This window comes from Ascaphus truei, chromosome 7 (genome assembly GCF_040206685.1).
Source record: "Ascaphus truei isolate aAscTru1 chromosome 7, aAscTru1.hap1, whole genome shotgun sequence".
In the NCBI taxonomy this organism is placed as follows: Eukaryota; Metazoa; Chordata; class Amphibia; order Anura; family Ascaphidae; genus Ascaphus; species Ascaphus truei.
Window position 1 is genome coordinate 66,345,520 of NC_134489.1, and position 27,923 is coordinate 66,373,442.

Below are 27,923 nucleotides of genomic sequence, written 5' to 3' on the forward strand. Positions count from 1 at the left end.
ATTTTTGTGCCCAAATGCATGCTATTGTGGTTGCCACACTCTTGACCATACCTGAGATCTTGTAAATTGCTTGACTTAAGATAGTCAGCAATTTCTCAAGTGTGATCAATTTTGCCACTACCGACGTAGGCTGACTGGGCCTATAGTAACCTGCCTTTACCCTACTCGCTTTTAATTGTGACTACGTTTGCACTTCTACAGTATTTTGGAACTACACCGGTCAATAGTAATGGGTAAATAGTTCTGTTAACTGTGTTCCCAACACATGCCCAAGCTCTTAATATCCTTGGATGTAGCCCATCTGGACCCATTCACTGGTCCACTTTCAGTGTTTAAAGTTGCAATTGGACCTTCCCCTCTGTAAAGGAATTGGCATCCACCTCCTTTCCAGTTATATTCTAGCTCCCCAACTGTGGTTTCTCCCCTTCATCTTTAGCTGTGAAGACTGAGCAACAATAATTAAGGCCGTCTCCCTCAACCTGGTCATATCCTCTCCTGCCCATAATCTTACTATTCCGTCTTATGTTTTTCTCTTAACTTCTATACATAAAAAAAAGTTGTCCCCCATCCTTACACATTTGGGCTATTTCCCTCTGCTTGGGCCCTTGCACATTAGATTCCTTGCATATCCCCTTTCTGCCGAACCCGATATAGTTCTCTAGCTTCCCTTTTCTGAGCCTGCTGACAGTTTATTTCCTAAAAGCTGTCAGTCTTTTTTGCATTTACAAAACTTGTCCCCTCCTTTGAAAACCAGGCAGGCTTTTTCTTGTACGTTTTACAAAAAAAAAATAAAAAACAATTCCGCAAAATGCCTGTTGACTTATTAAATATCTAAATTATTTAAATACGATCAATTACTATTCGGATATTCAGCACTCCTTTTTAAACTCAATATATTGTTTATATATAAAAAAGGAGGGATAGTTATATTATTGCTTATCTAAGCCCGTGTGGAATCATTGTCATCTCCTTATGACAAATCTCACTTTGAATCACAATGTATTTAATAGTTGTAAGCCTCTAAAGCAGGGGTTCTCAGCTCCAAAGCAACAGAAAAAAAGGAAAACAGCGCACTGCCAGGGAGTCAGGTGGTGAAAAGTAAAATCCTATTTATTCAGCACAAAAAGCAATAAAAACATCACCCCAGGAGGGGAACAAAATCCTCCTACGCGTTTCGGACGGGTAGGTCCTTTATCAAGGAGTATAAAGCCTGGAGCAACCTAGGTGGCTTATATACACACACCTCTCATAACCTTAAACAATCAAGGATAATTGGTAATCGACACACCCCTCTATTGCGCATGCGCATGACGTCATGTGGGGCGCCACTACGTCAGTCAGTATGCCGACGAGTGGAAACACCCCCCCTCTCTCAATGGAGCACCCATCTCCCCCTTACCTATACACTGTTCTCAGCTCCAAACCTCAAGACAACCCCAACAGGCCAGATTTTCAGGATATCTCTGCTTCAGTACAGGTAACTTAATCAGTGGCTCAGTCGAAGACTGCGCTACCCGTGCTGAAGCAGGGAATTCCTGAAAATCTGGCCTGTTGGGGGGGGTGTCTTCAGGACTGGGGTTGAGAACCCCTGCCCCAAATGCATTTATTGCCCCATCAAATGAATGGGCTAGGCAGTGTCTTATGGATTAGTATTGTAAGGTAAATATTGCCCCTTATTTTTCGGTGCCTCAGACATCCCCACACAAGATTGAAAATTCAACAGGGTTGGGACTTCTGTCTGGAAATATAAAAATGCACGTGCTGTGCACATTGTAGCACTATATAAGAAAACAATTGTATTTAGTGTCATGCCGAAGGGTAATGGGTTAACTGAATGAGCCGTATGTCACAATACAATGCTATAGTGCTAACAAAGTCTAAAGATGAAATGCAGTCAAGTCAAAAGTATTTATTAATTGCTTCAGTGACCCTCTGCTGCCAAGGGTGTCGTGGCCCAAGAGGGAAACTCTGCCAGCTGCTCAGCTGGAACACCCCACACTGTCTGGAGACACAGAGGCTGTGATCTGCGTCGCACATAGGAGAGACAGGAAAGGTGGATTGCAGCCTCCCCAGCGTCAATGTCGAGTGTGTGATAAATAGAAAATAGAGAAGGGGCAATTTGAGAAAAAAGGCAAAATGCTGTGACAAGGGAGGGCGAGTGTGGAGAGTATTAAGAATATGGGGGAGTATGCTCTGTGACAAGGGAGGGGCAGGGTGAATGTGAGAAGGGGCGAGTGTGGTGGGTTTGTGCGTGTGAGGGCGGGCAAGTGTGGTGTGTGTGTGACCGAGACCAGCTGCGTGTGGTCTGATGAGCAGGGGTGCCTTTGCTCAAAAAAAAGTGAAGAACCAGTGAATTTCTGAACCTTAAAACAAATGCCACTCACCAGCATGCCAGCAAGTTTTAGACGAGTCTGGGAAGATAAGCAATCTGCAATGCACAAAAGGCGGTAGTCATACATGATTTTTACATTAAAGGATAATAAAAACAAAATAAAAACCTCCATTTAAAATAATTTCTTCATCAGCTCAGAACAAAGTATGCTTCACTGATTAAATAGTATGAGAGCTAAAAAAGTGCACCCCACTCTGAATTTTAGGTTAGAAGGTTAACAGACATTATCAGGATAAACTTTATAAAGGATTTCAAAATAAAAAAGTATTTTCGTTTTTTTAAAAGGACTTTTACCTACTGAACCGATCATCATTCGTTCAATTTATGTGGCTGCACTATTGGGGTAATGACCTTGAAAGAGTAATTGCATGAACAAGAAATAGTTTGGGTATCAAAACACTACATGACACCGACTTGGGAAGCACGGACTGCTGCACTAGTTCTGTTAACAGAATATGATTAAAGTGATTAGGTTACCTCCGCTCTCAGCACAGAAAGTTATTAGCCAACCAACGCCAGAGGAAAAGGAATTTTCAATGGCACTTCTGAAATTTCCTGGAAAAAAAATAAAAATAATAAAAGAAAAAACCCCCACAAAAATATGAAGATTCTCAATAAAATGCAGTTTAAGGATAGGTTTCATTCTGCTGACAATACATGTTAGAAACATTTATCACATATAAAGGTGATATAATAAAGAATTGTACCAAATTATAACGTATCATACAAATAAAATCCATGCCAATTCGTTGAATTGAAGCTATCCAAAACGTTTTGTGAAATGAATTGCAAATGTATTTTAAATAGTTAAATAAAGAGGTCTTTGCGCTGACATTTGCCACTAGACAAGATTTTCAGATTGTCAACTTTATGCAAAAATACTGTATTTTAAAAGGTCCATGTGATCTGGTGCCAGTTTCTGCAATAAGCGAATTGAACCCTGTGGGTGCCCTTTAAACATAGCTACTACATCATGGGATCTGGCACTACAAGGGGTCCCATGATGTAATACAGCAGCTACGTCATTATCCTCCTGCTGGTTTTTCTAGGGGACATGATCCATGAGGAAGAGGAGCGGAAGGTGGACTCCTCCCGTTCAGTCATCGGTGATGGAGCAATCACAAGGGCCAGGGGCCGAGGCACTTTCTGGCAAGTTTCTAATGCAGAAGGTGTTGCCAGTGCGTGGGCATAAATGTGTGTATTTTGAGATTCGCAAAACATTGCAGCAAAAGCCCAACATTCACAAACTGCTACGAACATTTTGCCCACAGCTACTATGCACAGATCATGTATCCAAGTGTGCGATATGATCTCATTGTTCTGTGCCCCAAGCAGCAAAAATGATGCATGATTTAAGATAAATGGATTATGAAGAAAAGATTAATAAAAGGTAATATTCAGAATGGGAGCTGTTACTTGCACATGTAGAAACTTATTTACCAGATTTTTATTACTATGCCACACCAAGAAAATCACAAAATCCTACAAAAATACAGTTTAATATGGTTTTTTTTTTTTACAAAGTGCATCTGTCACTCAATACTACCAACTTTGTGGGAGTTACAAAGCAAGACTCGCTCTAAAGAGAGGGACAGATATGCAGAATCATCGTCCAAATTGGGGGAAAATGTCTAGCTTTCCAAATACACAAAAAGATGCTTCCAGCACAGAAAGGACCAACGTGGGCAGGTCTCAAATCTTGCAAAGGATTAAACCAAGTAGGAATAATCCATCAGAAGAAAGAACTCGTGACATCTTCAAAGTGCTGCACAAGTACATTTCTAACTCTCCGGCTGCTCTATTAAAACATGATTTACAGCCAGCAAAAAAAAAAAAAACATTTATAAGAAAAAGTTAGACATTTTAAACTGAACTTATCAACTAAAGAGGGATCAATTTGAAAAGTCAGATGCCCGCCGATGGGCTCCAAAGAAAGATTTTCTTACCTGCCCATAACTCTGTCACCGCGCTTGTTACATACTGCATTGCAAAATCAACCAGATCCTTCTTCAATCGATCCCCAAAGTACTTTACTGAATTCTATAAAGAACAGAAGCATATTATGTACATTGTATATGGTTGCCAAGTGTCTGCCGGAATAGATGGCACTCCACTGTTAACCCAATGTCTCACTTGGCAAAATAAATTACAATAGCAATAAAGTGAAGAATATGACGACATGTACTACATTGTAATTTAAAAAAAAAAAACAAAAAAAAAAAAACCTGTATGCTTTAATAGATCTAAAATACACCCCAAAAATATAACGGAGTACGATATTTAATGCTTTTTGAGGCTCAGTTTTTTTCCAGAGAAAAGAATGCAGCAGCAAAGTTACAATGATCAAGGTTGAGAATAAAACAGGTTTAGAAGATTTAAACTTAAAAACAGGCTCAATGTTTGTTAATCAAAATTTCTCAAAATAGAAATTTACTGTAGGATTTTACAATAAAGTGAAATGAAAAAGTAAAGGCAATTTGTAAAAATAAAATAATTTAGGGTGGATTTGCAATTGTGACTAAAAAAGGTTTAAATAGCCATTCATTAAAATCACATTATATTTGTCTGTGTACAGATTAACTCAAGCAATGAATGGCTGTATTATTGCTGCAGTTCTAGTTAAAACAGCAGTGCACTTTACATCAAAAAAGAAACCAATGGACTACTGATGCCATTTCACAGTCGTGCCATTTTAAATGAAATAAATAAATAATAATAATATGAGGCACCCATTTTAATTAAATTCTACTTATCCCAATACCAGCTGTTCCAGTCACCCCCGTCAGACACAATGAGCTTCACTTTCAATCTAAGCTCTGTTTTCATTTGTCGGGAGACAAACACGATACAGATACAGAACCATGTGATGTGCCTATGAATAATGGATTCTCACTCAGGCAATGCTGTACACAGGAGAACCAATTTCTTAAAATTATACTTTCATACTTAATCACAGAGAAAGAATTCTAGGTTTGATGTAAGTTAGGCAAATTATATTCAAATTTGCTGTTAAACCCAAATGATGCTTAAAACTTTTTCCTGCAAGGCATCACTATAGTAATGGGACATTCCTGCAAGGCTCACTGTAGTAATGACACACACACACACACACACACACACACACACACACACACACACACACACACACACACACACACACACACACACACACACACACACACACACACACACACACACACACACACACACACACACACACACACACACACACACACACACACACACACACACACAGTTTCGGTTCTGAAAAGTACAATTAAATACATTTCAGTTTACAGGCCATTTCCTACCATTATTTGTAAATATTTTGTTATAACCTAAAACATTTTTACCTACCATTCCAGTTTTGAAAACGTAGAGACTTGGGTAGCTATTTATTCCTTTGCTTCTACAAAGCATTCTGTCATCGCCACAGTTTACTGCTCCAATTCGAATTAGCCCATCCATTTCTTTAGCAAACTCTCGCCACTAAAATGAGACCAAATAAGATAGTATAACACAAAGAAAAGGATTCTGGGAAAGTGTCCCTCTCCACATTTTGATAGTCATTTGGAGATGTGCATTGGAGCAGCATCTTCCGGTTTCACATGAGCAAGCCCAATCATCTTCAGGAGTTGCGAGCCTCAGTGGCTATTTGCAGTATGGCCTTTCGATAGCCCCAAGGAGCAGCAACTCCTTGGAGTGCAGATGTCCAGGCTTCAGCGGGAGAGAGGCATAGACCACTCCTGTGAATTAACTACCAAGTAGTCACGTAAGCCACCTCTACATTACAGAAAAACACTAACCTCTACCTCAGCTAGGTAGGACAGGAAAAAAAAAAAAAAAAAAAGAAGGACTTCCTCGGGAGGGAAGGGGGGGGGGGGGGCATTTATAGGTCTTCCCACATGTAATTTTCTGTCTTCTCAGCTGGAGGGTGTAACTTAACCCATTGGTAACCACTGCCATGGGTGACAACCAGGAAAACACAATGTAGCCTCCCTTTGGGATTACTATTTCAGTTAAGGGGTTAACAGCCTAAATGGGATAACTGTATGGTCTCGTTCAGGTACTCCTCTTTCCATCATGTGATGTAAGATAACTATGAAGAAAGGTTTGCCACTCCCTTGTGTTTTGTGATGTCACTATATGGAGATAGAAGGATATATATATATATATATATATATATATATATATATATATATATATATATATATCCTTCTATCTCTTCAGTGTTCAGAGTGTGGCCCCACCGTGAGTCCTGTAAATAGGTTTGTGTGTATAGATTAATATATTTAGATCCGCCCCATCAGCCTTTTTTGTTTTCAGTTAAGGAACGAGCCCCTTTAAGTAAGAGCCAGTAGTTTTGGGGCTCCGAGATTGTTCTCACTACTGAATGGAAGGAAGCATGCTTTTAGTAAGGAGTTCTCTGTTAGTGTGTTTGGATCAGCCCAACTGTGAGGTCCGTAGTGCAATCCTGACCAAATAGGAATGGAAGAAGTATGCGGTACACAGTAGCAGGTTCCTAATTTAGCAACCTGAAGTGTATTCCACAGAGGTCTATTTAACATGGGGCATCATTAACTCTATGCAAGAGTCTACCAGTTTAACCCTTACTGCGGGTAACAAGCCAAGTACCTCCCCAGCATAAAAGAGTGAGAACCACAAAAGTGGATGAAGTCCTGGATATTTGTATTTGCCACAAGTTATCAGTCAAGTGTGAAGTATGTTAATGTCTGAAGCATTATTGACGGATGTCCAATGAAACCCTATGTTTTATAAAAGTTTGTGGCGCCCATCCTAGTTTCATTCAAGCACCCACACCCAGCCTGCACCCCGAGCAGGTATGAGAGACTGAGCACTGTCAAGTATCTAGTCAAATCTGATGTAAACTCCTTTGGAGCCAGGTAAGGAGGGTACAACAAAATAAAAAGAACTGGGGAGCAATGACTGTTGCTTTAAGTGGGGTTTAGGTGCTGCCAAGTACCTCAACCTGCAAAAACACTTTCTATTTAAACAGAAACTCACATAATATATTATACTACAGTATTTCTTTATACATACCGTAGGTGCTAGATCATGACAGTGTGAACATTGAGGTGAATAGAAATTAATGAACCACAACTCTCCAGAGTTAACCGCGCCATCTAGAAAAGAAAAAAAAAAACTACCAAAACCCAATCTTACCAAGTTGAAACGATGTAAACACACATTTTATAAATCAAGTTATAAAATCAAACATAATGACGTTGCCCCTTTCTATACAAGGCATAAACAGTCCTACAGTCTATGACTAAAGTTTCTGCTGTTGAACAGGAACTCTGCTAGACGTTCAAAAGCAGTGGACACTTACCCACAGATTAATGAAGCTCCCATATGGATTAACATGAAAGGATTAGTGTGACTGTCCCTTTAAGAATGAGTACAAAAATCTGTTTTGCAGCTTCTTTGTTAAATGTATTTTATTCTTGGACGTTAGTTCCATTTTTGCACCCGGACTTGGCATCAAAAGTGTTGTTCGCAGTATTTTTCTACAAAATGACCTTCACTTACCTCCTTTGGTGAATCAAATACTAGCAACAACAAATTGTCACATATAACTATTTATATTACAAGATGCTGAGACACTAGCTTGTGTCAGATGTGTTACCGTATCCAATCCAATGTTATCAATTTTTATTCTATGCCCCTGTAAGAGGCAGAATATATAGTTTTGCTATTCCTTTGTTAAGTTATGCGTGCATACCCCTAGGTATGGCTCGTATCTTACTATTGTAAAACCAGCTGAAGAATTACTCCGGTGTTTGTGTGCCAATATTTTTCTAAATATTCAACACACACACCAGAACGGGCATTAACTTGAGTTTCTGTTCAGGTGCTTAATCCAAAAACGGAGGTAACTCAATCACCCCCTTTAGAGGATTGGTTTTTAAAGTTGGGAAAACGCCCTACCATCCAATGTTGAGGATTGCTAAACAAGTTCAAGGATTTTAGAAACTGTCTGGAAGGACTTTCTTAAATATTTAAATCAACGCACAACTGGGTAAGAATCAGGATACGTTTCTACGAAAATACGTTACCAACTATTCTAAACATAGGCCAATTTGTTCTTCTAGAACAGTACTATAAATAGTATGATACATTGTTCCAATCTGTATGGGTAGCTTGTGAACAGTTTATTAAGATTTAAAGAAGCAGTTCAAGCAATATCTTACGTGTTTTTTTTGTTAAATAAATCAGTTCCGTTCTATGAGAAAATACTTGTAGCATTTAAAAAAAAAAAAAAATTAAAAAAAAAAAAAAAATTAAAAAAAAAAAAAAGGTTTTAAAGGCATTTTTTTTTTTCAATTTTTTTTATTGTTTTGGAGAAACATAACAAATATATAGTCTTGGAATACATGTGATGTTTTAAAGGCATTTTTAATGTTTCTAATGTAGGAAGCATTTCCAAAGTGACAGCCCCCTTCCCCTTCTGATAGGCTCTGGATCTTGAGCCCCGCCCTCTCTCTAGCAGTGCACCAATTGTATCTCGTAACTGCCCAGTCAATCATATTCTAGGAACTACATTGGCCAGAATGCTGTGCAACAACTGAATTAAATAACCCGGACGGAGCAAGCGATCGATAACAGGAGAATGGATCGATCTGCAGCTTGGCTTATCACTTGTCAGTGTGCAGATTGTATTGATGCACATATTGAATGGGAAATATATATAATTTTAAAAACAGCAGCTTGAAGTGCAGGTTTAACCCCCCCCCGAATGTTTATTCTTTAAAGATTTTGTCACAATACTGTATAAGAATGGGATTATTGTCACTTACCAAATTCTCCTCGGTCCAAGGTGACAATTTCAATGTCATCATCATAGATGCCTGTATTAAAAAAATAAAAATAAAAAAAATAAGACTAGAATGAGATTTTGCCACAAAACTATACAGATTTTTAAACAGTAATTTTAACAGCGAATACATACCAAGATTTTGTACGTAAAATTTACCAAATTTTCCAACTACATTTATGAACGTAGCAGAAAACAAGAAATGTTGGATAAACCTTTAAGTCTTTTTTCTTTATTTGTATTTGTGGTGACAGCAGTTTAAACGGCTCTTTCAATCTGATGAAAATGTACAAGTAGTAAAAAAAATAAACACACACACACACACACACACACACACACACACACACACACACACACACACACACACACACACACACACACACACACGTCAAAGCTTTGCCAACTTAAACTGTACTAAAGTTGTCATAACCCAGTGATCAAAATACAATGCAATTAATATGAAACCAGATACAAAGCATTGATTTATGTTCCGTTTCTTATTTCATCCAAACGTTGCAATAAATTCAACAGGAGTAAGAGCAGAGAGGCAATGGGCTGTGTATTGAACTGTAACAAAGTAAATCTAAACTCAGCAGCGATGAACTGAAAGTAAAACACACAGCCACATCCTGGTGTGTTGAGGTGCATGACTGCTTTCTAAAAGCAGTGAAAGCAGATTGTACCTGGTGTTCCAGACCACTGACTTGGTGAATAAATGTCAAGGATTAAATCATTTTTCAAAAAAAAAAAAAAAATTATCTAAAATAAAGTTTGTTTAGTAAAATTAAATTAGCATCGAGTGAAAAGCGTTCAAGCAGCAAAACCCCTTTGCACGACAATGTACTCTATTATTTTTAGTTCTAGGATTGAAGCAGGGGGTTCTCTAGAGCTCAACCATGTTAATTTCGGCTCCGGAGACCCCTGGTTCCCGAGACACGTACCTCAGTACGAGATGCCGGTATCGGTCTTCAGTTTAAAGCCCACAGTCACACAAGTACAACAGGAAGCCACAAGGGATGACATCATGGCTTCCCTTTGGCCCAGTGTTACAGGGCATTTAAGTGCCCCACAAGCTCCCTGCCTGCATAGATAACGTCACTCACTATGAAGGCAGGTATCGTGGGAAGCAGGGCCCTGGAGCAGAAATCAACAGTTCAGCTCCGTAGACCCAGCTTCAAACCTAGATTTAAATAAATAAAGGAGGGGAGGTTTTGCTAGCCCCAAAAGGTATAATACAGCTGTGTAACTTTAAAGCAACTATCTCCACACCTGGCTAAACCGCCATCTTTTTCAATTTTTACAGGATTGTAACCAGGGGTCCTCCCGAGTTGTACTGCGCCATTTTCAGTCCATGAGATACTTACCAGCATTAAAATCCAGGTTAAGGGGATTTAAACGTTCATCCAATAGGAAGCTGAAATCGATGTTGCAGCTTCCTATTGGCCAAGATTTGGAAGCCATTTACTTAACCGGAACTGAAAAAAGTAGCACTGGTAGATCCCTCATTCCCCCACCTACCCCTAAAAAAAAAAAAACTGCAGTATCAAATGTATGCAAGGTGCTAAAGGCTCCATTGTGAGAATATTATGATTGACTAGCTGTTCAGAAATGAAGGTTGGAAGAATGCAGTTACTGGAGACTGAATAAGCATTTTCTTCTCTATTAAGAAGTTTATTTTGCAGAGTTCCACAACCCTACGTGTAGCTCTAATCAGACAAACTGCTAAATATTATAGAGCCTTATTCTCTCTAGTCCAAAGTGGCTGTTTGGGCTGTTTTTAGCCGAAAATTCCCATTAAAGTGAATAGGGATTTTCATCCGACAAACAGTCCGAACAGCAGCTTTTGGACTTCATAGAACTTGCCCCTTAAAGTAGATCTTCTTTAATCCCACATAAAAGATCTACAGCAGTACACAGTAAACAAAACACTCACCCAAATAAACCTGAGCAATGTATAAAGAAAGACTGCACACCTTTTGAAACTTGTGCTGTAGGATATTATTCATCTGGTAAGAGTGATGACACGTAACTTTCTACTAGAAAAACTAAAATGATAACATTTTTTAAGTAGTTATAATACAAGGTCAACCTGTGTGAATATAGACAGCGCAGACAGGCATCCTAGACAGGCTTCTGGGCCGTAGGTTTCCCTTTACTACCATAGTACGACTTTAAATTAAAACTACTGCAACACTCCCAATTATGTTAAGTGGATTTTAATAAAACTTAAAACATACATACCAAAATCATAGCGATAAAAGTTCCAGCTTTCATATCTGCCTCCTTGTTGCTGGTCTTCTAGGCCCTTTTCTCCGTATTTATCATACTTCTTTCGAAGATCTTCGTCTTTTAAAACTTCATATGCTCTGTTTATTTTTAAAAACTTTTCATGTGCCTCGGGATCATTCTACAGACAATGTATACATAAACAGTTAGAGATTGGTAGAATTTGAAAGCTTCTACATCATGAATTCGTTCTTCAAGAAGAATGCAAATAGGAAATGGACATGGAGTAAACCCAATTGAATCTAGAATTAAATGGACTCTCGCTCGTGGTTTCCAACCTTTTTTGGTTAAGGAACCCCATGTGAAATGAGGAACCCCAACCCTCTAACAGCATGTCAATTTAAAAATTACAGGGAACCCTGGTTGAAAAACACTGTCCTAGCTACCAAGAAACACGTGATTGCATACTTCATAGTCCTTAACCATTTTGACACAAGGAGTGATCAACGATTAGTTTGTGTTGAATGGATGAAAAGAAAACGGATTAAAAAAAAAAAAGCAGAGAATTTGAACTGAAGCTGAAAAAAACACTCAAGCTTGCTCGAAATGCATGGAGGACACAACAAGTATGAAGAACTTGTGACGGTTGTTGTTGAAAGCACAGACAACATTGGAGAAATGACGAACAAAAAATAGAAGAAAATAATCATGAGACTAAGGAGACAAGAAATTAAGCAATCCCAAGACGCAAGAACAAGAATTGAATATACAGAGTTGTGCAAGACAATCCTTAAACATATAATTGAAAATGTAATAAAAATGGAACATCGGAGATAACAAAAACTTAATGACTATGAATCAGCGACTTATGATTGGGAAGAAGCAAATTATTGCACTCAAACAAGATGGAACAATACAAACAAAACAAAAGAAGAAGGACTGTGCACTTATATAGAGGAGTCGAGGACTTGTACAATTTCATGTAAAACACCACAGATGACAGGACTTAAGTGATTTCCCAGAGTAATTAATATGATCTACCGCTCCGATTCTAACTACACCTCTGCGGTTTTACATGCAATAAGACAAAAAGTGTTGAAGGAGTGTACATTGATATTATAAGGAACACTTATGAGAATGCTACATCACCCATTAGATTACATGAAGACCGAAGCAAGATAATGATCAGCAAGGGAGACACCATGTTACCAAAGCTTTTCACAGCAACACTTGAATTGTTCAAGACTTTGAATTGGTGAGGGGAAAAAAAAGGAATACAAATAAACGGTGAATACTTCAGTCAAGGCTGCGTCCAGAGATGGAGCAGTGCTGAACCGCGCTGACGCCAGCGGGCGCAATCAGGAGGCGGGGGAGGCTGGGCAGTGACGTCGCTGAGCCAATCGCCCGCGACGCACCGACATCAACGCACCATGACGTTGACGCTGCTTCGCGCTGATTGGATGTTTTCAGCCAACATCCTGCTGAAAAACAGCTTGGCTGCCGACTGAAAAATCCAACTCCTCAGCACGCCTGCGGACGCTCGCGTGAGCCCCCTCTAAAGACATCCTGATTGAGGATGCCGGGGCTCAGCGCGGAGCGTCCGCACGGCTCAGCGCTGCTTGTCCTATGGACGCAGCCTAACTTTAGCTTAAACATATCAAGAATTTATAGGACTTGAGACTTGCGTCTTTTTAACTCTATAATAAATTTGTTATTGCACCCAACTAAGTGATTGATTGTTAATGTTACCTATACAAAAGTATTTGTCGATTAAAAAAAACCCAAAAAAAACACATAAACATACATAACCTAACAACGGTACAGCTAATAGGGGATTCACAGACCTGGGAGCCATTCTCATCTCAGCAAAACACTGATACTCCTCTACAGGCTGATGCAATATTCAGCAGACTGCAAGACTAACCGCTGAACTAATTATTTACACGGTTAGGTACAGAATGCACAAAATCGGGGTCTTTCCAACCTACTCTCCTTTCTGGAGATATCTTCAGGTTTGGACCTCTTGCTTTGACAGCGTTCCAGGTCACATAATGCCTTCCACTAGCCTAAAGTATTCCCAAAATATCTTTCTCTTAACACCGGTGCATGTTTCAATGTAGCCAAAAATCATGGGATTAAGAAACCAGGGGAAATTATTTCAATATACCTCAATAGTACTGCATCAAAACAGTAGCAAGCATTTATATAAGAAACTCCAGACCAAAATGAGTCGTGTTTCCAAGGGTGGTAATATTTACATAAAATACTATTTACTCAGAGTAGTAGATGGGGTTTAGAATGTAACATATGGAAAGTAGTAAACTCACAAATGCTTGGGATATAAACAAATTTTACAGAGTTAGGGAATAGTTTATAATTATTCTAGGTCAGTAATTTTGTACAAAGTAGGGAAAATGAGCTAAAGTTTGTAACCGATATATGCATCAGAAGGTCAAGAATGCTATAATGTACCTCAGCATTTCCATGATTTGACTACAAAACTACTTAAGTTGATCCCCAATATCATTTTTCAAATCCTTCTTGGTTACAAGTTCAGCTAAAACACTGAAATATGGCATGAAAGGCCAAATGACCCGACAGTGTTTTAAGTGGCAGTGACCTTTATTGGGCAATCTTTTTTTACCATCAAACAAATATACCCCACAATACAGAATCAGTGCGAAATCCATCAATCACTAAATGGAGAGCCTAATAAGGACAAGATGTTACACAGACCACAATAAAGACCAGGGACAAGTCTGTTTCCTCAATGTTTGGTGTATAAAGCATAATTAAATGTAGAAATATTGGAAACACTGAGGCTACATTTTAAGAATGGTGTAACCTGCCTCTCAGAGCCTGTTAACAGAGATCATTCAACTCTGGACGGAGTAAAACATTATCGCAAAGGTTTTAGAGAGCTCATAACACTACATACATTTGGTAACTGAGAAACAGCAATATAGGATTTGTAATACATAATATAGGTAGGCATCGTTCAACGTTAAGCAGGACTACAGTAATATCCAATGAGCTATATTAAAAAATACTCGTGAAAATATTTAACTTTTGCATTAATTGTATTTTCAAAATGCTACATCGTTAATTATTCTAGAAATAAGAAAATGGACACAAGGTAGGTCTTTCAGTTATTAGTACAGTCCAAAGTGAAATGGTGCTCAGACCACACATGGGCTCTAGGAAGTCCTTCCAGAGTTAGACGTCAAGTGATGTCCGGATTGCCCTAAATTAGCCAAGTATAAAGTCCAGATATCAATGTGCTAGCGAGGAATAAGCGCCCAATGGTATCCCCAAAACTAGGTCCCCAGTATATGCTGCATCGCGCGCTATGGCGTGTGCCGCAGGAACAAAAAACGCCCCTCAATGGGGCCGGGCCCACTAGCTGCCTTGGCGCGCAATTTGCCGCCACGTTGCTCAAATAGATTTTCTGAAGACAAGAAAATATTCTTCAGAACTGGCGACGAAGCGCTGGCCACGCCCCCCAGCAGTTCAGCAAATTAGGGCGAACCAGCCAGGTGACGTCATGGCCGCGCCCCCGCCACAATCTCCTGCAGCTCAGCCACAGACCGCCGTTCACACAGCTGCACCCGAAACTGGGGCCATAGCCTAAGGCCTCGGCCAAGCTCCCCGCTGGCATGCTGAGGCTCAGGGAAAGCTGGTGCTTTCCCTGGCCTTGCGGGTGCTTTCCATGCGCACAGTCAGGGGGCGGGCCAGTGAAGTCACGGAGCTGGTTCGCCCTCATTGGGCGAACCGCTCACGTGACCGGCCCTGCGCTCCGGCAAGCGGGGAAATTTTAAATTTCCCCAAGACCTACGCTTCCGCGCGCTTGCGGAAGCGTAGGCGAGCCCCTACTAAAGCTGCTCTAATTGCGGCTGTAGGGGCTCAGTGCTGAGCGGAAGCGCGCCTCAGCGCCAGCAAGCAAGTACCTTGGCTGAGGCCTAAGGCTGCGCTTATAGTGCCGACGGCAGCGCATCAAAACACATGCATTACCGCCGTCACGTGCGCTTATAATAAGCGCAGCGACGGCTTGGTCGTGATCGTTGGAAGTCATCTCAATTTGATTTTTCCATCAACTGCAGCCTGACGTCACCATAAGCGTAGCCTAAAGGTGTCCAGATTACAACTGCAAACTATCCATGTGAGCTGAATAAATTATTTTTATGGCAGCTACCCGTTGATCATTATTTTTTCATCCAGTTCCGGTTCTGCTCTGTTTTCACACAGATGCTGTCAGTTATTAGCACTGACTTGTGCTTTTCTGATGAAATGGAGCCTGAAAAACTAGGTAAACCTGATTTTACCATAAAATGCTTTAAAAAAAAATTTAAAAAAAAAAAAAAAAAAAAAAAAGGGGGGGGAAGGGTCATGTGATTGCTAGTGTAGAAATCCCATTCTTTCGCCTAGAAACAAGCAAAAAGTCCATGATGTTGAAGAAACCATTATCAAGGTGCCACTCAATATTACATTGTCTCAAGGTCATCAGACTTTTAAATACAGTGTACATAAAGATGGCATCAAAAAAAACTGCCACTACAATGGTTATCTGGGTTTTGAATGGAACGTGATATTAATTAATACCAGGATTGTAACAGAACAAGGTTTTGAAAACAAACAGATGAAAATGAGTCCCAAATCCTCTTTTACCATAATTTAATTAAGTTTAGTACATTGTTCAATTAGCAGTATTGATCCTGAAAGTGTTGCTTCGTGGTTGGTTGTGACATACCTTAAAGCAGCAATTCAACCCAAAACGGTTATATATCATGAACACACACACACACACACACACACACACACACCTTTCTATTGGCTGCAAGAGTGAGGCCGACAATGGCAGCCATATTGTGCTCACCACAAGTATTCTTGTCCAGGCGATACATATAGCCACCTACAGCCATACTACCCGTAGGGGTTGAGAGTGGGGTAATTGATGGAGGTGATGGAGTGATGGAGGGGGGTAGAGAGAGGAGAGAAGGGGTAACAGTGACAGGGGAAAAAAAGTGGGGGCTCGCAAGACCTCCGACACAAGCGCTTCAACCTGGACCGGCAACGGCCAAAACAAACTTTGCGGAGCGTATACTTCAAAAAGGAACATGGTCAATTCCTGAGACCTTCTCAGGCCACTTAACCCAGATTTGATGAAAAGGGACACCCCATTCAGGATCATTGAAGATTAACATCATGTCTGATTATTACAATCTGGGTTGTTTCAGATATGAATTAAGTATAAATCTGTAATTACATAACTACTCGTGTGTAAGCATATTAAATGTGCAGAGATCTGTATTACAAATAGACAATTTGCTTCCCTCTCGTGATTAGAAGTGGGACTGCCACCAATATATCTATTAGTCAAACTTCTCTAATGGTTAGAGGGAGACTTGTGGGGTATTTTAAACGCTCAGATTAAAAACTATAATTAAAACAGATCCAGGCTTAAAAATGTCAGTGATAAATAGGAGAGAAGATACCCGCAGAAAGGAGAGACCAAGTTATCCGCTTTATCCCACAGAGAAAAAGTTTTAAAGTCCCAAAAAAAAAAAAATTTAAATTAAAAAAAAAAAAAAAAAAAAGAGTGCAATTGTGAATGTAGTCAGAATTCATCCAGAAGTGTTATATTTGTAAGGCCCTGCGACGCGACCGATGACGTCACCCGTGAAAGTTATAATTGGGTTTTCCGCAACTGTCGCCAGCGACATCATGAAAGGGGGCGGGCTGCGGTCTCTGATTGGTTTAGAGACAGTCACATGTGGCGACTGTCAAAAAAAAAAAAAAAATATCAAATAGACCCGGCTTCAAATTTTTTTGTTGCGCCGTCGATACTATAAGCGCTTGCGACGGAGTCAATGTATTTGATTTGGAGCGACGTCGCCAGGCACTATAAGTGTTTGTTTGCCTTCCTCTGGATCAATAAGTAAGTATAGCTATAGGATAAAGTATCTGTTGTCTAAATTTAGCATAGGTTGAACTTGATGGATGTACGTCTTTTTTCAACCTCATCTACTATGTAACTAAGTGCAGCCTAACATGTGAATTTTCATATTTTCTATCCTCACGGTCGAGGACAGCCTAGGCCAGGAGTTTGCAACATTTCAAGGAAGAAGATCCATTTTATATAAATAAAAAAAAGAATTGTCCAAAATATTCCAAAAGCTGCAACACATGCATGAATATTACAACTCCACAAACACATACATATACTGTACACACACACACACACACACACACACACACACACACACACACACACACACACACACACACACACACACACACACAAATAGATATATACTGTTTAAGCATTAACATACGACAAACTAATTCTAAACAGAACTAGGGAAAGGGAAAAAAATACGTGGGGGAATAAAATGCATCTCACAACAATAAGTCCCTTTATTTTGTTTTTTTCCCATTGTTTTTCTGTGCAAAACAGTCTGTCATTTAGAAATACACCATACATACCCTACCCCTCCCCCCACACACGCATACACTACACCCCCCTCCCCACCAACTACATGAGGGGCTATCTTCTGCAAAGCATATCAGTAATCTGTTTTACTTATTGTCCAAATAAACATCATCATGTTTTCTTGAAGGACCAAGTTTGGCCCACTTTCAGAAAAACAACTACGAGAAACCCAAAATAAAATTAAAAAAAAAGAAGAAGGAAGAGGAAGAAGAAGAAAGATTCACTAAAGAAAGTTCAAGAACGTTGGTTTGAAAGAAATGCTGCGGCTATAATGCACGCACGACAGAGCGCAAGTAGGCGCATGTGCCTCTCGCCTGAGCGATTTGTGGACTTCATTCAAGAGCACGACGGGGAGGCATGGCATCACCAGGCTGGTTCGCCCTCACTGGCTCAAATGGCAACGGGATGCGGTCGTCGCGCGAAACATCTAAATTTTTTGTCTCCACCAAATCCTGCTGCGCGCATCGCATAGTGCGCAGCATGGCTGGACTGGTGCACTTACATGAATTTGTTTGTGCCGCGTGCTATCGCATGCACTATGTCTGCAGCCTAAGAGATGCCACAAGGTTGAACCTTTGGTATGTGAAATATACACACACATACCACACACACCCCGGACCTCTCTCCTGCACTGTCCTGGGTTGCCACTCCCCAGCTGTTGCCTCTCTCCCGAAGGCTACGGTCCCGCTGTCTGCGCTGCACGCGCGCCTGCCAGGCTGGCGGCGCATGCAGTAGAGTTCCCCAGTCTGCAGTGAGCTGCAGAGGGAAAGACAGGGGCGCAGCCATGACATCACCTGGCAGGTTCGCCCTCTTTGGCTGAACTGCTGGGAGGGAGGTGTGGCCTTTTTCTTGTCTGCAGGAAAAAAACTGGCCGCACAGCGACCACCCCTTGCAGTGGGCCCGGCCCCATGGAGAGGCGGCTCTTGTTTCCGCTATAGCGGGAGATGAAGCAGGCACCTGGCATCGCTGTGGGATGACAGCATGTGCCGGAAGTGGCATCAGAGAGGCCTCGCGTAGGACCGTGCAGGAGGCAGGCCTGCAGCTGTAATGAAGCCCGGCGGCAACAAGGAGGCCCAACCAGCACCGGCCGGGCCCCTACCTCCCCCCCCACAGCAGCTACCAGCAGCACAGTGAGGGAGAGAGGCAGCAGCTGGGGAGCGGCAACCTGCGGACGGAGGAGAGCTGCATATAGGTGCGGAAAGAGCCGCAGGTGGCAGACCCCTGGTCTAGGCGTTCTGCAGCCAGGACACTTCACTGCAATGTCCGTGCCCGACAACTGCATTTTTAAATGTTCTGCGCAGGACATTTAAGCATACAGTTGTCAGAGCGGCAGACTTGGCTTGTTCAGTCGGGTGTGCAGTAGACGGCACTTTGCGGGAGAAGTGTTCCGCGGCAACGGGTCCCAGCAGCGTAATGCTGGCAGCATTCGTCATGGCCAAACATCCCATTCTGCTTGAGGAGCCTAGTAGTATTCGTTGGTAACCCATTAGTATTTATTTTATAAAAAACTGTCTGCATTTATATAGATTGTATGTTTTTGTGATTTCTGTAACAAGCGGTGCACTTTGTAATATTAAATCTGAAATTGACTAAGTACTGTCTTTGAGCTCTAGTTAAACCTATTGCCTTTATTGAAAAGATTAACTGCATTCAGACACATTTTGGCTTAATTGGATTAGAATTTTAATTACACATTTTGGTAGTATAATAAGGACCGAGGACTCCTGAGGTGGAAGCCCTTAAATTAATCCTGTGTGGCGGCGTAATTTGGGTGGAATGTGATGGTTTTGGGGGAGTAAGTGCTCATTTTTAGTGTCCTGCGCGGGAGGTGTCAGCTGTGTGTTATTACACACATACACGACAATGAGCAGCACAGATAACAGCTTTAATGAGTCAACTGGACAGTTCTTCATAAGCCCAACAGTGCTTACATATTACAATGAAACAGATTTATTTGCTGAACATGTACAGCAACTTTGTTTTTTTGCAGAGGAGGTGCACGCTACACAGGAAGAAGAGACCTGCAAGGTTCTGAAAGTTTTATACACAAAATTATATACAAGTAAAGTACTCTTCTTATTCCATTGAAAAGCATCATAATCTACAGCACATAACTTTGCCTCAGTTCGTTAAGCACAAGATGCACGCATTCAGTGAGCATTATTATCTGAACTTGTGTAGCTTTTGAAATAGGTATTGACTACAAGAGGAGCTCCTCAACAGCAGCGACACTGAATTTGCGCTTTCCTTAGAATAGGATACATTCACCTCCTTAATTACTTAGCTTACTGGTGCGCAAAGTTTTTTTTGCTGCGCCCCCGTTCCTGTGCTCGTACCCACCCTCGAGTGACCGGCGTCAAGTGACGCAGAGGGTCAACGTGACGTCACATGACATTGTCATGGCGACGTGACCAGAAGCCGGCTGAATCCCGGTAAATTGAGGTTGCAGAGGCTTCTCGCAAGGTCCCCCGGCATTTAAATGCTTCGGGAAGAGTGCAGGGCCTCTGCAACCGCCCACCCAGAAAAATCCCGCGCCCCCTAGTTAGCGCACCCCAGACATAACTGACCAGGTCATTAGAGACCTGCAAAATATTTCACAAGAGGGAGAGTAAACTCCAGATTACACCTCCAGTGTTATTTAGGTAGAGATCTCTTTTGTTCCTTGAAAATCTGTGTTATATGCAAATTTAGGATGGAAATTAGAAACAGCAAAAATACCAGAGAAAAGACTTGGTGGTAACAAAAACCTAGTGATCTTGCCATATCCAAACACAAATTTATGCACAAATGTGGCAACTAAAGTAACATGTGGTAGAAATCCCTGGATTCCAGCGGTGCACAGCTTGGTAGATATGAGACCAGCAAGGTGTAGGTTAAAAATTGAAATTTATTAATGGGACATGGTATGTATGGGGGATACACTCATACGCGTTTCGGACCAACAAAGTCCTTAATCATAGAGACTCTATGATTAAGGACTTTGTTGGTCCGAAACGCGTATGAGTGTATCCCCCATACCATGTCCCATTAATAAATTTCAATTTTTAACCTACACCTTGCTGGTCTCCTATATCTACCAAGCTGTGCACCGCTGGAATCCAGGGATTTCTACCACAACTTTGACTATGGAGCGTTGATGCACGCAATCAAGGAAGCAGACCTCAGTGAGTATTGTTTTTTCTCCCCAAGTGGAGACTTGATGACCGGCAACAGTGCTGCAGCCGCAGTGTCCTGCATGGCACTATTCCACACACCCATGGTATGTCATACCTTTATTTTGATACATGGATCATCTCACTTTGTTAGTGTTTGTGGTTTTGCTGCTTCAACTTAGCACTGGGTCCAATATCTCACTGTATGGTTAAACTGGCTTCACATGTATATGGACTGCAAATATTCATAAGACTGGAGTTCAGAATTGGATTGAGCACTGTTATTGGCACGCATGCCCCAAACCACCGATTAAAATAACATGTGCGTGCAGGTTCTGTGACAAAGGCAGTATGCTTGTGAGAGGACACTATTTGGTTCTCACCACATGCCGTGAACGTTACCCACAGTTGGTGGTACAAGAATGGAGGTCAGTGTAAAGATATGTTGTGAACCGAACTCAGACATTTACACTTCTAGTTACAATACAGGTTACTGAGTAAATAATACAGAGTAAGAGGACATAACCGATTATACACAATAAGAATGCTGCTGTGGCGAAAGGGTATTTTTCACTTAGTTATGTTAATTTTCCTCGATGCATACGGTTTAAATCAGCAATCTGTGCCGATCAACTTTTTAGGACATTTTATTTTTAGTATAAAAATAAACCAAAACGGTTTTTATATTTAAAATCTGATCCTTTGCTCATGAGATACAAGTGTTTGAAAAATGCCTGGGAGGTCAAAATTACTCTCCCCAGAGCTCAGTGCAGTCTAAAAGGTTACCATGGTCACATCGGAAGCTAGAGATTGAGAAAAGAACATTTTTGTTTTTTTTTAACACATGGATCAAGAGGCTAGCAATAGGGAAGGATTTCAGATTTAATTTGTGTTGTCATATTGATAGACTTGACAATGATGATCCCCATCACACAGCTGATCGCACACACTGAATAATGCACGTATGCCGCTTCCACTCGATCTCCTAGTAACATATCATTATGTTTAATAAGAAACATGAAAAATGTATCACTTACCTGATTTTTGTCAGGATGTAATCTTAGTGCCAGCTTCTTAAAAGCCTGTCTGATTTCTCTATTGCTTGCATCTTTCGACACAACAAGTAAATTATAGTAGTCCTGATCCGTACAAACAAGCGCAGCCAGATATATCAAAATTAAACAGAGAATTGTTCTCTTTAAAGCACCATTTCTGGTTTCCTTGTTGAAGAGGTGCTCCATTATTAATTCAAGCAAATGCCAGAAAAAAATTAAAATAAGTTAAGATGTTCCTTCAGGAGAGTCAGCTAGATCATTTTCTTATAAGCTTTCAAAGCACGTATATTGCATCTTTTTGAAATTCGTATTTTCTTTTCTGCAGTATGTCTGTAAATGGAAACAGAAGAAAAACAGGTTAAAATGTCCATATTTATGTTATAAGCTGTATTCTTCCTTCAGCGATCACTTTAATATAATCTAGTTCTTGGTAAAACTTATAAAATTGAGAGAATAAAATGTGTGATTATATATGGTAGAGAAGATCATAGTTGCACTGCACACTGAATCAGTGACTTGAAGCATTCAATTGCTGACCAATTTATTCAGTCCCAGAAACTCCTTTCCGCCTTCCGAAGTGAGTTAAATATATACACCCAAAAATATTAGGGGGACGTGGACCACAGCTGCTGCAGGACATCATCGGAAACAGAGCTGTCAATCAACTGCTATGCTTCCCGAAGTTGCACCCCATAAATCCTTGCACATCGCTACGTGACTGAAGCAGAGCAGTAAAATTGACAGCTTTGCTTCCGAAGACGATCTGCAGCGGCTTTGGTGGGCTGGACCGGTGCAGGTAGGTGCTATTTTTCCATCCCTGTAGGGATCGATCATATGGATGTGATTAATATATCGCTTATATTTCACATGGTGTCCAGCACTGGTTCTGACAGAGTTTTTCAGATATGCCAATACATGACTAACAACTATCGTTAACCATGCACGGACCAGTCTGAAAGACAAAATGTTGTTGTCCCTGGGTTTGCTGCCATCTTTGTGTGTACACTGTAAATAGAAATATATGCGTCTACATTTTTTGGACAATGCAAGTCATACATCGCCTTTAAACAAATATATCCAGAAACAATTACACATCTGTTCACCAAGCATTATTTGCAGTGTACTTTTCTGGAGGCTGTGCTGATCTCCAAAATCAGATTAATTACAGGTATTATCAACTGTTATTGGACAACACTGAAACTGATGACATGCCATGCTGGTCTTACCCGTGTATAATTACCATCAATCAAATCAATGGTATCAGTCTGAGAACTCCTTTCCAACCAAAAACAGCTAAATGTTGTTCTATAATTTTTTAAATTTAATTATTCTTTAGGATGGTCAAAACTATGTATATAAAGTGCAACATCATTAAAGATTGTGGTTTGGTTACCCAGTCCAACCGATTCAGAATATGGTTGGGATGGTAGTAACCAACCAGTATAATAGTGTCAGATATTCGAGAACATCATGAACGCACTCTACAGCAAATTTGTTTTACGTTTCAAAAAGTGTTCATTTTAATTGTATTTCTTTTTTTCTAACTGTTTGGTCTACACAGCTGTTAACATTTAAGATGCTAACCCAACTACAAAAAAAAAAAAATCGTAATCAAACTAGATTCACAAAATACAATTGAATATCATTTGACCTGTTATTGAAATGGCTTTTTGGCCGTGATAGGGTTAATGACTCCTCCCACATGGACGTAAGTGGAAAATATGGACGCGTGTGTTCCACCAGCAGTCAGCGAGAGCAGCACCAGTTTTTCCCCACCCCAGTAAAGTGGTGGGATTGTACATCTTTATACTTTCATACTTACAACTGTGAAGCTTCCATAGCTACGCTAATAGATAGGACAGCTTTGTCAATTGTTGTCTTAACTTATATACTCACCAAGTAAAAGATGCTTCTTTTGGCCTAAAAAGGAACATGCAGAACCTGTGGACATAGGGATAATCTTCTCATCCTTAAATATGAATTGCTGCGTTATAACGCACTACAATAAATCTTTCACATGCAGACTGTTTAGGCCATTTAGAGGTACAATCCCTACCACCAAAAAAAATTGAAAAAGAAGAAACTACACTCGATATTCCTAACTTCTAAACATTTTTGTAAACAGAAATCATAACATTACTCGTTAACATTAACACCAATTGTAACCGTGAAATATTTGGAAGTACCTGCATAAGGAGACACAGATAGACAAAACATCCTATTAATATGATCAGAGTGTAGATATTAACTGTGCAAGCAAAGATTTGGGGGGCGGGGGAGGGGGGGGGTTAAGTGGTGGTAGGAGTGAGAGTCTCACAAATGGTATAGATTTAAGCAGAGATCAAACGGTAAAGTTACAAACGGAGATGGGGGGGGGGGGGTAGGGAAGAGTTCATAACACCATTAGCTTTTAATTTCATTCCCAATTTTCCACTTTGTTTTAAGAAACTAACAGAATGTATATGTAGCCCCGGTCCCCTGCGGCTCCTAGAGACCCCCCTCCTTTGTGGCAGCGCGGTCACTGGTGTCGCCGGAGCCAGCGACGAACCCGCCGGCTGCTTCCAAAGGTGGGGGCCGGAGCAGGGAGCGTTCCGAGCCTTAGGAGGCTCTGCGGCGCACCTGGCCAGCGGGAGCCGCCATTGTGGTTGCGCGCGCATGCGCTGTGATGAAGGCTAGGGAGTTGCGGCGGGCCTTAGGAAGTCACGCATGCGCAGTAGAATCGCACAAGCGGCCCCAATATAGGAATAGCATCCACGGGACTACAATTCCCAGGAGGCTAAGGTTGGAAGGTACCAGGTGCCTCAGAGTGGCCAATAGGGCTGGAGGATTGCCCTGCAGGGGGAAGAGATACCTTTCGCGGGGTTTTGAGGAGAGGGTCAGTCGGCGCCAGGAGAAGCTAGGGGAAGGAGGTAGGGTGCGGGAGCCAGTGACTCCCTGCACTAGGCCAGCAGCCCCTGAGGCCCCAGATAGCCCTGAGCCACCCAGTAGTTGAGTTGTGTCAGGGACAGGCCCCAGGTTAGGGACCCTGCCCCTTACTACCCAGAGCCAGTTAGGGACCCAGCGGACGCCGCGCGTCCATCCAGAGGTTTGGGCTCAGACCTTCGCTGTTGCTGCAGCAGCCATCCGGGTGGGATCGCCCCGGACGGTAGTTCCTGTATTCAGCCGCCATCGGATCCTTTGCGAAGTTCCCTGGGCAGGCCCGGGCACTGGAGTGCTCGGCAGGTAACCCTCACCAAGTGCACCAACGATCCTATATTATATTCACACGGGACCAGTGGCTGCGCAGTCACACACATATTTCTCACTTGAAGGGTGGGGGACATATTGTGTGGGGTTACTGGACACGGGGTGGGATCACCCAGTGGAGGTGGGAGCGTCCTGCGAGACGCAGTAGTTAGTGTCTCCTCCAGGGAGGGACACCTGCTGTTCATATGCATAAGTACGTTTGCACTAGTAAAGTCATTGGTTGTTTTACATGCTGTGTGTGTATTAATATATTGTCCTGCGAGGAACCACTCCCCCTCTGGTGGGAGCCATCGCAGGTGGAGGCGCTGCACAGAGTACGAGGTTACTCATTATTATACGTGCCCCAGGTTCCCCGTGGCGGAAGCTCAGCCCTCCTGTGAGCCTAACAGGTAAAGCACCACACCTGGTAACATTAGGTTCCCCGCACATACACGCTATCTGCGATTGGGTGGGGGAATACCCGTTACATATATTTAAAAGGCTGTCAATTCAAGTTCTTAAAGCGCGTTTATTATTTAAACTTAAAAAAAAAAAAAAAAAAAACCCTGGGGCCCAAAAAGGTCTGTGTTCTACAAATGTCACATTACCACTATTTTTTTATTGGCACTTCAACCTGTGGATTTGGGAGTCATCGAGAAATGGCTGCATTCAGCAGCACTCCACATGTAAACTGTACAAATCAGGAATCTCAGTGCATATTCAGCCTGGAATTAAAGCTCAATCTACTGTGAAGTAATGAACTTCCAAATCTACCCCGGTGAGGCCAATGTTGAATGTTTTACTTTGATTTTTGTTCTGGATATGTTAATGCCAATGATTTACTATGCAGGCGCTGGTTTACTGAACTGCGGTAACAGATATTTTATACAGCTCTACAGGCTATTTTCCCATGTTATCCAATTGTATTATCCATCGCTGTGACACGTGCCAAATTTAGAATAACTGCCCTGGGAAAATTGAAATATCCATTGTTTACTCATCCCAGTGCGTTCCACACAAGATTCAGATTTACCAATATTTTTTACTATTTTAATAAATACATTGGTAATTTCTTTTTGCATTCATACTGCACCCTTCACTTCAAGAACAGGTTTTGTGTATTTCCTGACTTTAAGAACTCTAAACTATACGAATGTCTCTGGTCTGCCAATAACTAATCCAGTTTATTGCAGTGGTTTTTAGGGGGTTTGGATATATATTGAAACAGAAAGAAAGTATATACCCACTTATAAACCATGTTCAATTGTATTTACCTTTATACCACTGTGTAACATTACATTATATTTAGATATTTAATTATGGGTACATTACAGTAAAAATGAATCCCTTTTTAAATATTTAGAGTTCTGTCCTTGGTGCTTGCAGTATTCCATTTTTCAGTTAAATTAGCATTTTAGGAAAACCCCAAATGCTTTAACCTCCAACTTGTACATCTCATTATTATTTTGTAAAACACAACAAATGTAAATGACAACACAATGTTAATTACTAACTTAGCTAGTACTCGTTCTGTAAGTTTATGATCAGCAAAGTATCCCCAATGAGGTGTATGAGGGGCTGGGGGGGGAGCAGACTGGCAAAAACAGGACACAGCTCCCTTCCAATGTACTATATAAGCATTTACTATATACTGCATATATAAGACAGTGGTGTGGAATTCTTACCTATGCAAAGTGAGCACCCGGCACACTTGTGTGTTATAAAGCGGAAGAGCCCTGTGGGAGATCAGGATGTTGCTGAGACTGATGCCCTCCCCATTCCTCATCTGCGAAGCCGGGACACAGCAAACACTCAGGCACTCACTTCCTAGCAGCAGCCGGTCTGGGCGCAGGGGATTGTGGGGGAGATGGGCGGGCCATTATGTCTTGGCGCCGCCGGATTGGGTGAATCGGCTTTCTAAGGCTCCGCCCCTTCCATGCTGAGAAGCTGAATTCTTCAGCAAGAGTGATCAGTGCTACACAAATTCCCACACTTTATGGTTATTGTATACAGCATTCTATATATATACACGCACACGCACACGCACACGCACCAAAAGCCTGACCAGAGATGGATTTTAATGTATTTATTCAATTGTGCATGAGCTATTTACCAAGCTCTAAACCACTGGATGGATGAGTGCTGCATTCATGCTATAATCCTGTTTAATTTGCCAGTAGAACATGCAATATTATATATGTAATTATTTCCGTTTGCTTTCCCTTTAGTCTGTACATAAATCTATTCTGTATAGAAAAAAAGGGTTTCTATGACCCTTATGTTACTCTTCCTTGCTGCTTCCTCTAGTTTTTCTTTGCAATCAGAAGCCCCTTGTAACTTCATGTACATACAGTACACACCCTGATCCTCATCTCGTTCCAGCGTCTCTCCCTCTGATTCATTCTTTAGGCCAGTCCCTGGTCCCTGAGGCTGACGTGGCTCAGTCAGCAGGATCTCTCAGGTCTGTAAATCCGGGAGGTGGAGAAGCCAAGATACTAAAATGCAATGTCATTTGTAACTAGTGCTGATTAAACATTCCTCAGCAATC

At 41.3% G+C, this 27,923-nt stretch overlaps 1 protein-coding gene across 1 annotated transcript in view; it reads right to left on the minus strand.

The window, feature by feature from the left end:
• The window catches only part of DNAJC10 (DnaJ heat shock protein family (Hsp40) member C10), a 51,413-nt gene extending 24,183 nt beyond the window's left edge, over positions 1-27,230 (minus strand). The window contains exons 1-9 of the mRNA XM_075608895.1: positions 27,061-27,230; positions 22,133-22,480; positions 11,469-11,634; positions 9,211-9,261; positions 7,454-7,536; positions 5,750-5,881; positions 4,339-4,432; positions 2,870-2,947; positions 2,385-2,428 (exon numbers count right to left, since the gene is read on the minus strand). Coding sequence (XP_075465010.1) covers positions 2,385-2,428; positions 2,870-2,947; positions 4,339-4,432; positions 5,750-5,881; positions 7,454-7,536; positions 9,211-9,261; positions 11,469-11,634; positions 22,133-22,336 — 852 coding nt within the window. The 5' untranslated portion in view covers positions 22,337-22,480; positions 27,061-27,230. The remainder of the gene's footprint in view (positions 1-2,384; positions 2,429-2,869; positions 2,948-4,338; positions 4,433-5,749; positions 5,882-7,453; positions 7,537-9,210; positions 9,262-11,468; positions 11,635-22,132; positions 22,481-27,060) is intronic.
• Positions 27,231-27,923: the final 693 nt, after the last annotated feature.